This window comes from Sphaerulina musiva (assembly GCF_000320565.1).
Source record: "Sphaerulina musiva SO2202 unplaced genomic scaffold SEPMUscaffold_2, whole genome shotgun sequence".
In the NCBI taxonomy this organism is placed as follows: domain Eukaryota; kingdom Fungi; phylum Ascomycota; class Dothideomycetes; order Mycosphaerellales; family Mycosphaerellaceae; genus Sphaerulina; species Sphaerulina musiva.
Window position 1 is genome coordinate 2,585,603 of NW_016017384.1, and position 12,615 is coordinate 2,598,217.

A 12,615-nucleotide genomic window follows, 5' to 3' on the forward strand; every position below is an offset into this window, starting at 1 on the left:
AAACCGCTTTTCGACATGAATAGCGCTCGTGCAAGGTATAGCCACATCTCCTGTTCCACTCTGATATCACATAGGAGGTAGATCTACACTTTCATATAATCCAGGAGGTAGCCCTTTGTCTGTGAAGACAACGAGCCTGCTTCCATATCTGTGTCCACACCCCTTTGTTCAGCTGACAACGACCATCTCAGCCCTCTGCCATTCCATACCTACCTATCCTCTCACATCTTCCTTCCTGGCGGGACCCTGACTGTATCCATACCACCTGTCCACCCATTTTCAACCTGTCACGCACCAACAAGATGGCGGCCCCAACGCGCCTTCGGATGTCTGGCCTCCCAGGGATTGATGCGGAAGAACAGGCTGCAAATAGCTCGCCAGCGCGTGGAGCAGAGATGGCCAATTTCTTGCGCGCTCGTCTGAATCGCAGCACCAACAGAGAGAGCAGACAACCAGGAGAAGCACCACCCCCAGCGCTAGTACACGGCTGGGATTTCTGGCACGACCGACAAGAGCGATCGGTGACTGACTCCAAGCCGCCGGCAGAGGATGCAAGCAAGTACGAAGAACGCCTCGAACCACTCGCATCGATAACAGACGTTAAACAGTTCTGGTCTGTACTCAACAACTTCGACATCACTCGACTAGCGCTCCGAGACAGCATACATCTCTTCCACCGAGGCGTGAAACCCGTATGGGAAGACCCTCGGAACGCCAAAGGAGGGAGTTGGACATTCCGCGTGCCGAAAGCTGTTGCGGCGCAGTTCTGGCAAGAGATATGCATGATGGCGATTGGAGAGCAACTGCAAGAGGCAGTCCAGGCGGACCAACTAGACAAAGCCAGTTTTCGAGACGATATTTGTGGCGTCAGTTTGAGCGTGAGATTCAACAGCATGTTGATCCAGATATGGAATCGCGATGCAGAGCACCAGACCGGCGTGGACAGCATTGTTCAGACAGTAGTCCATGGTCTCAGTCCGGAACTGAAGCCAAAGGATGGGAGTTACTACTACAAGAGGCACAATGAACATGCAGGATTTGCTCAAACGGAGGAGAAAAAATCGGCGTCCAGTGGGAACAATGCATCGCATGCAAGTTCTGTGAGCACAACTGGTATACAGTCGATCAATGCGATCGCTCAGGGGCAGTGAGGCAGTCACTTGATGGTGGGAACTCCGTTATTGGACGTTCGCTATGATATGAACGGGTCTATCGATCGCAGAAGCTCCTGGTAGCTCTCGAGTGCAGCTCATCTCATCAGGCGGGCTGAATGAAGGCATGTATAGAGACGGTGGCTGCCTCCTAGCATAGCAGCGTCCTACATAGGCCCGCTGACAACGAGTGACGAGGGTGATGTGTCTGTTGCAGACATATATCGCAGAATCGTCAAGCAGGAAGCCTAGTTCAGCAGTGTCAGTGTCAGTTCATCATGCAAATGCGAGAATCGAAGATACAGGTAGCACACATGTATCAACCGTATTGCATCAGGGACCTCTTTTGGATTATCAGCCTGTCCGCTGTGTGTTGCATCATGTTCATCCCGAGTCATCCACCTCGGTGGCGGTTGGTGATTACGTAAGTTTTTCGCATAGGAACTTCAAGTCGCGTGTGACGACGCGTCTCTACAACACCGACCTACGTGCGGTTTGCCAGCAATGGCGGCTCTTCCAGATTCAGGTATAACCACTGCAACACACCATTCACTTGTCTTTCTTGCTACGACATTCAACACACTTGCTGACATGGATGACAACGCAGACCAATTGCCACTCCAAGGTGTAGTGCTGTGTTGCACTTCCTTGGCTCAAGATGTCCGAGTACGTACTACGACAAGCACGCGGAACCAATACTCTGCCGCTGGTCCTCACGCTGACCTGTCGAGACAGACTCATATCGCGGACATGGCCACTCACATGGGAGCGATCCACTTGTTAGACCTCACAGCGGATGTGACGCATCTCCTGGTGGGCAGCATTACTACGCCCAAATATCGATACGTCGCCAAAGAACGCCCGGACATCAAGGTCCTGACGCCCGATTTCATTCCTCGACTACGCGAAGCATGGATCCAAGGTGGTGAGGTAGATGTACAGAAGTATGAGGCGGAGTGCAAGGTCAAGACATTCGCGGGACTCGAAATGTGCCTCACAGGCTTCAACGATACGACGCAGAGGACCGAGATGCAGCGGACGTGTCAAGAGCAGGGTGCCAAGTGGAGCGCGGATCTTACCAGACACGTCACGCATCTGATAGCTGCGAAGCCCGAAGGAGCCAAATATACGCATGCGAAGCAGTGGGGCATCACTGTGGTCAGCTTGAAGTGGTACGAAGACAGCTTGATGAGGGGCATGGCAGTCGACGAGAGCTACTACGCCTGTGAAATACCCCGAGAAGAGCAAGGTGTTGGCGCATTCCGGATAGTGCCAAAGACGACGAGTCTGGGGAAGAGAGCAAGGGAGGACAGCCAAGGTGCTAGGCCGACAGGGGAGTCAACACGCAAGAAGCTGCGCAAAAGCGCCAGTATGCGACTCAGCGAACAGAGTCAGGATTTGTGGCAGAGCATATCTCAACATGAGATTCAAGTGGACAACACTGTGGTCGATGCGTGGACCGACTCCAACAGTGAAAGCCAATCACTACGAGACAGCAATGGACCTAGAATGAGTGTGCGACACTCCGATACCACCGAACTCATGGAGCGACACGATCCCAAGGAATCTCAAGGGCTATTCTCTGGGCACTTTGTCCTCATCCACGGCTTCGATGCAACAAAGACGCAAAAGCTGCGCCTGGTTCTGGCGGCAAATGGCGCTACAGTGGTCAGCACTCCCTCGGACCTGGAACATGCCTCTGAGCAGCCATTCTTTCGGTCGCGATGTCTCCTCATGCCCCATGCCCAGCCCACTGAGCTGCCCATCGTGTCGCCTGGGACGATGCTCGTAACAGAGTGGTGGGTGGAACGATGCCTCCACTTCAAGCAGCAGATCCATCCAGACCAAGACTCGCTCAGCCAGCCACTGCAAGACAAGCGGATTGCCGACTTTGCTGGTCTTGTCATCTCGTCTACTGGTTTCAACAGCGTGGACCTTCGTATGTCTGCCGAAACCATCAATCTAATGGGAGGAACTTATGAGGAGCAGCTGACCCCGTCGACTTCTGTACTGGTCTGCGCCTCCGTCACCATGAAAAAAGAAAAGGCCTACTATGCGTCAAAGTATAAAATTCCTGTCGTACGCCCAGAGTGGCTATGGGAGTCTTTGAAGTCGCGGAGTAAGCTTCCAACAGAGCTCTATAGCGTCGACTTGTCTCGGTATGACTTCAGCCAATTCACTACTCAGTCTGCGAACACTCCGGCAGCCAGCGATCGAGCTTCCGCACGAGGTATAGGAAGTGCAGTCAACAGGTAAGCTTACTTGTGGACTTTGCCGCTTAGTCAATATGGCCCGAGCTGACGTGGCTCGCAGGGGTGAAGAAGTTGTGCATCCCAAGCGCCTATCCAAAACGCGCAGACGTCAGCAGACTCCTTCCTTGATGCTGAAGCCAGCGGCAACTGGACACACCGCACCTGCAAAGTCGAGACCACCTCCATGTCCATTCGTGCTCGAGGATGAGGATGACGGTGACGATGACGAGGCAACGCCCGCAGTGTCGAATCGCGATTCGCGGGACAAGACGACTGCACAAGCATCAGATCCTCTGCGTGAGCTATGTTCCAATGCCTCGCAAGGCTCTCGTCAGATTGACGGTCCTACTAAGGACAGTCAGACACTCGACAACGCTGAGTCTCATTCATCACCACAGTCGCCACAGCGCAGTAGGAGTCCCGCAAAGGAGGCGCAGAAGCTGGCTTCAGACCTCTGCGCTCTGGTCCGTCGTCGCGATGGTTCTGGCCAGGACGCTACGACCGAGCGTCCAAGGCGCAAGCAGCGAACTCTGGGGCGAAATCTGAGCGGTACATCCATGACGCATCTAACAGCGCAACAGAAGTCAATGTCTGGTTCTCCTGCAATCATGGAAGAGGGGTGCGAAGCGGATGGATTCGCGCCGTCGCGTGAACCGGTTGCACCACCTGGTACGCAGCTGGAATACGGCGAGGGCAGTGGGAAAACAGTCTCCAGCATGGGCACTCTGAAGGATAGCGAGGACATGAAGAGGTCTCTTTGCACAGGCGCTGCAGCAGCAGCAGGCGGCCGTACGAAGTCACGAGCCAGGACCAAGATGTGAGCGAAGTGCCTTGTGAATGGATCTGCAATTATTTCCAATTTCTATTACTGCGTTCAAGCGATTGTTGCATACTAGCGGGCCTATCGGGTATTGGAATGAGAGACGACAGATGTTACGATGCAGTCGATGGAAGCGATCGAAGGCATCGGAAATCCGAAAAAAAGCGGATACAATACCTTATCTAGATGGGGTGAGCAGCCAAGAAAGAGTAATTCCCGGCTCCCATCGTGCGATCTGGTGTTGTCACTTGTGTGTGTGTGTGTGTGTTAAACTGTGTTTCACCATAAATGTTGAAATCTGCCACACATATCCAAACTTCCGCCCGATCTGGGACCTGTCGCGTGGGATGTTGTTTTAGAGACGGGATTGATTGATTGATGACCGCCCCAATTCCCGTCACCCGGGACACACTTTTATTTCACTGACTCTTTGTTTATTTCTTTTTTTGGGTTTGTTTGTTTTGATTTATTATTAAAAACGTAGAGCTACTATGTATGGAAACATCGCGTGGTATCTCTAACAATTACACCTGACATCTGTGACAAGATATTTCTATCGAGATTACATACATGTACCTTGAAGGTAAGTGCCTGCCTCTGTCACTTATCGTTTTCTTTAGTTGGGAGTCTAAGGTATGTAGGGTAGGCAGGTCTGATTTACGATTTATGATATTTTTACATTAGGTACGACACGACGTTTTGCAATTCCCGAAAAGAGAGTTGCCTTGCCTTGCCTGTCCATCTGTCTGCCTAGATTACGGGTAAGGTATAAATGGCAAAAGGTAGCATTAGGCGCCAGTATAGGACAGGTAGGTACCTGACCTTGGAAAGGCAACGCCGTATAGAGACAGATCTAGGTAGGTAAGGTAGGTAGGTGTAGGTTAGCTAGCGAGTTACGTGTAGATGGAATCAAAGGGCGAGCGAGAGGCCTGTTAGCCTGGAATTCCTTGATTTGTGGGTTTCTCTACCTATGCGATACGATACGATACGATATGTGTGATACGGTCTAGATGGCCGAGGATGAAAGATGCAGGTATCCGATGATGATGATGATGATGATGATGGTGAACATCTGAAGAGATCGAACTTCGCTGAATCGGGTTGTTGCTTCTATGGATGCAATTCTTGAAGCTTGATGGAATACATTTCAAGTTTTCAAGGTACTTGAAAGTAAGTGAGGTACAGGTACCTGAATTGTCTGCCAACAACAACCATATTTGGATTGTGGAGGGTACCTTACCCGGCAAGGTACACAAAAACAAAAACAAAAAACAAACAAACTTCTCGTCTCGAGGTACATACATCATGTCAGGCATGTACAGTATGAGAGCAAAAAGCCTGTATCCTGTCCCAAACGTCACGTCATCAACGTTGTTTTTGTTTTTGTTTTTCTTCTTCTTCATCAAGCTTCAAGCTTTTTGATGCCGTACGTGCGTACCTCCTACGTCTTCAAAGAGTCGGGTGGACAACTCTATCATCCAGGTACCTTGAATCGAACACCCTTCGAGACAGACCAGGTGTTTACAGGTACGTACCCGACGGTTACGGTACCTCCCCGTATGCGCGCGCACCTACCTCCTCCTCCCTCTCCTCCTCCTCCTCCTCTCCTGTCCTGTCCAGGTCTCGGGTGTGTGAGTCTGTGAAATGAGACGAGACGTTGTTCCAGTTTATTTCCTGGAACTTAATATAGTAGGGCTGGCTATACATAGATACCTACCTTGGGTAGCGTTGCACACGCGGTGCTGTAATGAAGAGGGCTGCGACAGAACAAAGGAACTACATACATGTAAATACCCCAATACGGAGTGTGCCCAATATTATGGGCGCCACACACGAATGTGTTATGTCGGCTGTGATGAGCCTAATCTATCGATACCTGATAATGGTTGTCAACCCCCCAATCTAGTCGGGATGACGCTCCACAGACAATAACACAACCTGGGTCTTGGTTATCCTGGCTTCCAGCTTGCTCGCTAGATAAAGTGGGCGTGCAGAATCGCTGCTCATCCCGGTAGGTAGGTACACCAGGTATGGATGGAGATCCTCAAAGGTAGGGCGTGCGTGCCTGTTCTTGGGGGCGTCAACTCTTAACTACAGTAGATTGGGCTCAAAGCCTACGAGTACCTAAATCATACAAGGAGAAATTGTTCTGTGACCTATTACTACCTTAGGTAAGTAGGTCGGCACTAATAAATATTCATGTAGATAGCGAGATGGGAGGATTGGGCTTGGTGAGAATACGGACAGCGAATAATGGTCCGTCCCCTCTCTTATCCAAGTCGCAGTCGCAGTCGCAGTCCGAGTGCCGAGTGCCTGAGGGAGGGCTGATGAAGCCTGCAACCTGTCACCCGATTCCTGAAGGATGTGCCTCGTACCCGAGAGAGCGGTGCGGGAGATGCTCTCACCTCCCATGGCATGGCGGTAACCTTATATCCTTCGGAGGACGTCAGCGCCGTTTCTTGGCGAGTTGTGTACATACCTTGTACTGTGCTGCACATGCATGCTCAGTGAACAATATTTTGAGACGCGCGTAGTGATTCACCCTCTCAGTATGGGCGGCACCGTAGCGGCTGGGGGTCCAAGGTACTGGGAAGCATGAGAATTATTTGTCGTCGCGCCGTTTTAGAAGGGAGCGGCGCTTCGGGGGCCCAGAGATTCACTAAGGTACGACTCCTGGTTGAGCGAGCATGTACATCTGTGGGGGAGCAGGAAAGCTTGTCAAAGGCAAATTCGTTGTAGCACAGCACAAGACAGGACAGGCACATGGCCACAGGCACACAGCACAAATGGCAGACAGCATGAGGTGCCGCTTTGCCCGCCCGTTTGTCATGGCCGAGTCCCCAAGCGTCGATGATTGACCCCGTCGTACATATGTGGCAGTCTGCTACTGCTGCATCCGACCATAGCCATACTGGACCTCCAGCATTCGTTTGCATTCTTGCAGTATTCGCGGCGAGTGAGGCGCTGCTGGTTGACTGGTGCTCCAAGAAGTCTTGTGCTGCTAGTTCGCCAAGCACAGTCTCAAGGGATCCCGTGAGAGTGTGATGAGAGGGAGAGGGAGAGAGAGGGGAGGGAATCCTTGTCGCACATCACGACATTCTGGGTACAGTAGTGCAGGATCCCTCGAGGGTCAGGCTGAGTGGTCAGAGTCAGAGTGTCGCTGTCAGCCTGTTGTCAGGTAGGTAAGTAGGTAGGTAGGCATCTGCGCCTGGCCGGCTGGCCCCTCACGGATGCACGAACGGCGAGGCGGAAGACGAAGAGTAGCTAGGAGGTAAGAGGGAGGTGAATCCGCGTCCGATGTTTGTAGCCGCGGATGTAAGTGAATTACATTCGTGCGATAGATAATGTACCTATTAGTTACCTAGGTAGGTGCTGCTCGGCGCGCGAGGGCCGTTCGTGCATGTGAGCGATGGTGAGGTGCAGCAGCACTGCAGTGAGGCACCACCACCAAAGCACCACTGAGTAGTAGAGTACCTCCTAGCATGAAGCATCTCACCCAAGACGTGAAGATCCGCAGATGCCGGCCGGTATTGGCTCAGAAATAGCGCTGCCGATTCTTTCCAGATGACGCATCGTTCTAGACTGCCACTCACCACCACGCAATGCTCTAATCATCATCATCATCATCATAATGGCCCTTCATGTCAGCCGCCATCTCGCGCTCGCGGAGTTGGATGAAACCAAAGCAACCTTCCGTCGCTGACACCTCACCTCCCACTGCTATCACCTTCACGCCCACCACCACCACCCCCCCGGAGGACGCCACCCACGCACGCTCACCCAAGGACACTCTGGCATCAAGCACACCTCATACCGATTTGCTCCCGCGGAAACGGCGCCACAGCGCAGGACAAGTACTCTAGTACCCGGGCTGCCCCATCCCAGGATTGGGAGAGCGCTGCTGGAGCTTCGCGCCGACCGGGCTGTTTGGCACCTCTTGTGCTGCTACCGCCTCACCTGCGTGTGCTGTCAGGCTTCAACGAGGCTTCGGATGAAATCCGCGCCTGTTTCGATATATGCACTTGGGTCTTGCAAGGGTGTGCCTAGCACGTCTCCCTTGAGACACCCGCCTGATCTCATCACTCTCAAAACAGGACATTATTCATTACAGTACCTACTCTGTTGTCCACCACGGACTCGCATGTCTGACGTGCAGGCCTTTCTCAGATATACACATCAGGCTTCATTTCTTCCGACAGGCCTGCTTCGCATTGCCCCCCAGTTGGCACAAAGCTACTTGTGAAGCGAACCTACTACCTCCATGCTGGAAACTCATTTTGAAACTGCACGAACCTTTGTATAGTTCTACTGTACATACCACCTCCCGGACTCCGATCGTTTTTGTGTGGCCGATCGCATTATTGAAGCAACCATCCCTAATATCGTAAGTAACACGAAACCTCCCTGTCCGGCTCCTTTGCGTCCGCAGACCCATGACGCACCGTGTGACCGAGCAAAAAGCTCGCCTTGGTTGTAGAAGACCACTGTCGCATGGATGGCTATGGAGCGCGCCTTGATATGCTGCAGCACATGCCCGGTTGGCATGCTCATGATTAGTTGCTGACGCAGAGCACGCATTTTCTTGCCATTACTGCGTTGGTACCTGTTGTCCGGAACACATTGTACTGACCTCGAGGTTCACAATGGCAGCATCTTACCGCTCATCGACATACGGCCTTCTCTACTACGACCCTGCTAAACATCACAACGAATCGAGCAAGCCCCAGCGGGTATATCGACCTCGACGAGTAGGCCCAGGACGAGTCTGCATAAAGCTGATCGATCCGAAGAGAGACAGGGACGGTTTACATGTTCGCACCCCGATCCTCGCACAAGACACCACTCCTCTCAAGCGGGAGTCCATCAACCTCAAGCTGGCGTCCACACGGGAGAACGCCAGGCGATTTCTCAAATCTGTCATCTCGACTACGCCAGCGAGCACCACTCAGTCAGAACAGAAGAAGGATAACTCGTGGAAGAGGCGCTCGTGGTCGCCTGCGAACCGCTCCAACAGCCAGCAGTCGAGCGAGGCTGGTGTGGGAACGGGCGAAGCACTTGGGAGCCTCACGGGTGCGGCTCGTCCGGCAGAAGGAGTCCCAGGCACACAACCAGCAGAGAGTGGCGCAGGTACCGTCTTGCCGACGTCTGCCATGCGAAGCAATTTCCGACATTCGATAGGCGGTCCCGTCAATGCTCATCTGCAGCGGTCTCGGATGAGTAGCTCGGCACAGAATGGCTCGACGCCCTCGTTACAGTCTTTCTCCAGCAGCGGCCACGATTCCACATCCTCGCCTCGAGTGCGGTCGACCAACATTGGCAATACCGTCATTCCGAACCTCAACCTCGATGACGAAAAGCCCATTGCATCGGGTAATGGTGTGGCTGTGGGCATCCATCTGGCAGAGCCCGTGCTGTTCTTGCAAGGCTTCGAGAACTCCGATAACCAGCCGGGCAACACTGCGATGCTCAGAGGTGGTCTTCATTTGCGCGTGTCTAAAAGTGCCAAGATCAAAGGCATCACTCTCAAGTTCAAAGGCACTGCGATCACGAAATGGCCCGAGGGCATTCCGCCCAAGAAGGTCGAGTTTGAAGAGCGAGACACCATCATGTCGCATACGTGGCCCTTCTTCAATGCTCAATTTGAGAATGCGGAAAAAGGCACGAACGCGGACCATGTACAGCTGTTCAAGGACACTGCCTCGACAGTCACGCGATTGGATCCTCTGGGACGTTCTGCCGAAAACCATTCCTCGCTGACGTTGAACTCGCGCGAGGCCAAGAAACTGGCACTTTCCGTGAATCAGTCGCGAAGTTTTGGCAAAGGGGAGACTCCTGGTGGCCCTACCGTCGCAACCAAAGGATACCGGACGTTCCTCCCAGGTGACTATGTCTACAACTTTGAGATGCCCATCGACAGCCGGCTGCCCGAGACCATCGACGTCGAGCTGGGGACGGTGAAGTACGAACTAGAGGCGGTCATTGAACGTGCTGGGGCGTTTCGATCCAACCTGGTCGGCAACAAGGAAGTCACAATCATCCGAGCTCCCGCTGAAGGCTCTCTGGAATGTGTCGAGCCCATCGCCATCAGCCGGAATTGGGAAGATCAGCTACATTATGATATTGTCATTTCGGGAAAGAGCTTTCCATTGGGCACGCAGGTCCCCATCGCGTTCAAGCTGACGCCGCTGGCGAAGGTGCAATGTCATCGCATCAAAGTTCTCGTGACCGAGAACATAGAGTACTTTTGCTCCAATAAGCGCGTTCACCGCATGGAGCCCACGCGCAAAGTACAACTGTTCGAGAAGCGTGCTGATAGCGCGCCCACAAGCACCTTTCCAGGCAGCACCATGCGCGTGACATCGGGAGGCGGCATCCCGCACAACCAACGAGCGGCAGCGGCACGTGGCGAAGACGTGACCCCAATCGACAACACCAACCTGCTCGGAAACCTCGACACTGATGCGGCGATTGGGCCGACCGAGATGGAGTTCAACGTGCAATTGCCGAGTTGTCACACGATGAAGGAGCGAGATCGGACGCAGCGATTACACTTTGACACCACCTACCAGAACATCCAGGTGCATCACTGGATCAAGATCGTCATGCGCTTGTCCAAGCCCGATGTGAATGATCCCACGAAGCGGAGACACTTTGAGATTTCCATCGATTCTCCCTTCCATATCCTCTCGTGTCGCGCCACGCAGCAGAACACTTCCCTCCCGGCATATACTTCTCCGGAATCGGGGCCGCTGAGCACCACGCTGACCGAGTGCGGCTGTCCTGGCGCAGCGCAGCGAAGGAACTCGCCGCCCAACCTTGCGCTCCATGCACTCAATACACAGCAGTTTTCGCTTCGAAACTCGTTAGATTCCATGTCTCCCGGTCTGACGAGACCGCCGACGGTCCACGCGCGCGATGCGCACATCGGGCGACCGCAAACGATTGATCGTCCCATTCACTTGCTGCGAGCGCCCTCGTTCAATCCGCCTCCCTTCTCGGAAGAAGAACCTCCACCACCTCTGATCACGCCGCCGCCGCAGTACGACAGCATCGCCAGTCCCACTTCCGGACTTGCCGATTACTTTGCTCGTCTGGGCGACGCATACGATGACGATGACAGCAGCGGCGAGGACGACTCCCGCCCTGGGCGCGTGAATGTGCCTCTGACGCCTGGTGGGCGTATCAATCGATCGGTGGACCTGGGCAGGGGCTGGAATCCATTGGCAACACAAATGCCGCTAGCCTTGCCGAGACGTCGGATGCTGTAGCTGTCATTGTGCGTCTTTGTCTCACAGGGAGAAAAGACGCGATTTATTGGGCGATTTTGTTTTTCTCGCAGGGGCTATTAGAAAATTTTTGCAGCGTTGAAGCATGTCATTTTTGGGAGAATTCTTTTCTTCTTTCCCTTCATATCAGATTATCGTCGAGTCGGATAAATGGGAGATTCCGAGCCAGCATTTTGCATGCATTTCCCGACAAAGGAGGGGGGAATCAATATCATGTTTTTTTTTCTCTTATTCCATCTCTATCATCGTTGCTATTTTATTATTTTAAACATGAATAATATCTTACGCTATCCTATCTACCTCCTAAGTTCTAACCTGTAACTCTTCATCTGCATGTTGATGTGGATACTCTCTTATTTTCTTATCATTTTGCCCAAATCGTCGATGATGAATGAGTATCAGTAATTTAGGTACATCGGTAAGGTACCTATAGGTAGGTAGGCAGGCGGGTAGTCTCACGAGTATCCATATACAAGGGCAAGGATCAAACGCGAGTGAATCCGCATGTATCACTATCTAACACTAATATCTCTTCTGGTTCCTGCAGACCTGCGTCGTGGTGGTGATGGTGATGGTGGTGGTAGTGGTAGTGGTACAGCAGAACGGGAGCGACTCACGCGAGGGCTGAAAAGGAAGGGAGGAGGGGGAGGCGTTTTTTTTGTCAGGGCAAGGGCAAAAAAAGGCAAGGGCAGGAGTTTTTTCTTTTCTTTTTCTCTGAATACCTGTAAATGTGATCAATTCAATCTATTATCTGGATCATCCCGATGGCGGATGGCCCATGGGGCTTTGGGGGCGTGTGCGCCTCTGACTCAGCTGCATGCGTCGCCGCTGTGTTTTTTGACGTTTCGTGCAAGGGTTCTTTTTTAGTTTCTACGGAGTATGCGCCGTACTACATGTAGGCGGGAGGTAGTACTGTAGTGTAGTGTAGGTTACCTTTACGACTAGTCGATATTCGATATTTCCGGCGGTGGTTGTACGGGAATACTACCTACTGAATGGCGGCTTGCAGTATTCTATTTCTCGACATGCGGTGATTTGGATTGATAAGGTCAGGTAGGGACTTTTCTGCTATGAGACATGTGTCTGCTCGGGAGGCAGGGTTGATT

At 52.7% G+C, this 12,615-nt stretch overlaps 3 protein-coding genes across 3 annotated transcripts; all 3 read left to right on the top strand.

The window, feature by feature from the left end:
• The first annotated feature begins 38 nt into the window (after nucleotides 1–38).
• SEPMUDRAFT_147584 (translation initiation factor eIF4e) lies at nucleotides 39–1,461 on the top strand. The gene has a single exon (XM_016904393.1). The coding sequence runs from the start codon at nucleotides 303–305 to the stop codon at nucleotides 1,149–1,151; it is 849 nt and encodes a 282-aa protein (XP_016763912.1). The 5' UTR covers nucleotides 39–302; the 3' UTR covers nucleotides 1,152–1,461.
• Nucleotides 1,462–1,642: 181 nt separating this feature from the next.
• SEPMUDRAFT_147585 (uncharacterized protein) lies at nucleotides 1,643–4,442 on the top strand. Its single transcript, XM_016904394.1, has 4 exons — nucleotides 1,643–1,677; nucleotides 1,759–1,817; nucleotides 1,887–3,403; nucleotides 3,465–4,442. The coding sequence occupies exons 1-4, from the start codon at nucleotides 1,656–1,658 to the stop codon at nucleotides 4,222–4,224; spliced, it is 2,358 nt and encodes a 785-aa protein (XP_016763913.1). The 5' UTR covers nucleotides 1,643–1,655; the 3' UTR covers nucleotides 4,225–4,442.
• Nucleotides 4,443–7,878: 3,436 nt separating this feature from the next.
• Nucleotides 7,879–11,796, top strand: SEPMUDRAFT_147586 (uncharacterized protein). The gene is made up of 2 exons (XM_016904395.1): nucleotides 7,879–8,607; nucleotides 8,874–11,796. The coding sequence occupies exon 2, from the start codon at nucleotides 9,374–9,376 to the stop codon at nucleotides 11,489–11,491; it is 2,118 nt and encodes a 705-aa protein (XP_016763914.1). The 5' UTR covers nucleotides 7,879–8,607; nucleotides 8,874–9,373; the 3' UTR covers nucleotides 11,492–11,796.
• Nucleotides 11,797–12,615: the final 819 nt, after the last annotated feature.

Excerpts from the sequence above, each read along its gene's own strand:
- SEPMUDRAFT_147586 (XM_016904395.1), top strand. The coding sequence starts at position 9,374 with ATGCGAAGCAATTTCCGACATTCGATAGGCGGTCCCGTCAATGCTCAT.
- SEPMUDRAFT_147584 (XM_016904393.1), top strand. The coding sequence starts at position 303 with ATGGCGGCCCCAACGCGCCTTCGGATGTCTGGCCTCCCAGGGATTGAT.
- SEPMUDRAFT_147585 (XM_016904394.1), top strand. The coding sequence starts at position 1,656 with ATGGCGGCTCTTCCAGATTCAG. Across the intron at positions 1,818-1,886 it reads CCTTGGCTCAAGATGTCCGA|ACTCATATCGCGGACATGGC; the intron begins GTACGTACTACG and ends CTGTCGAGACAG. Across the intron at positions 3,404-3,464 it reads ATAGGAAGTGCAGTCAACAG|GGGTGAAGAAGTTGTGCATC; the intron begins GTAAGCTTACTT and ends CGTGGCTCGCAG.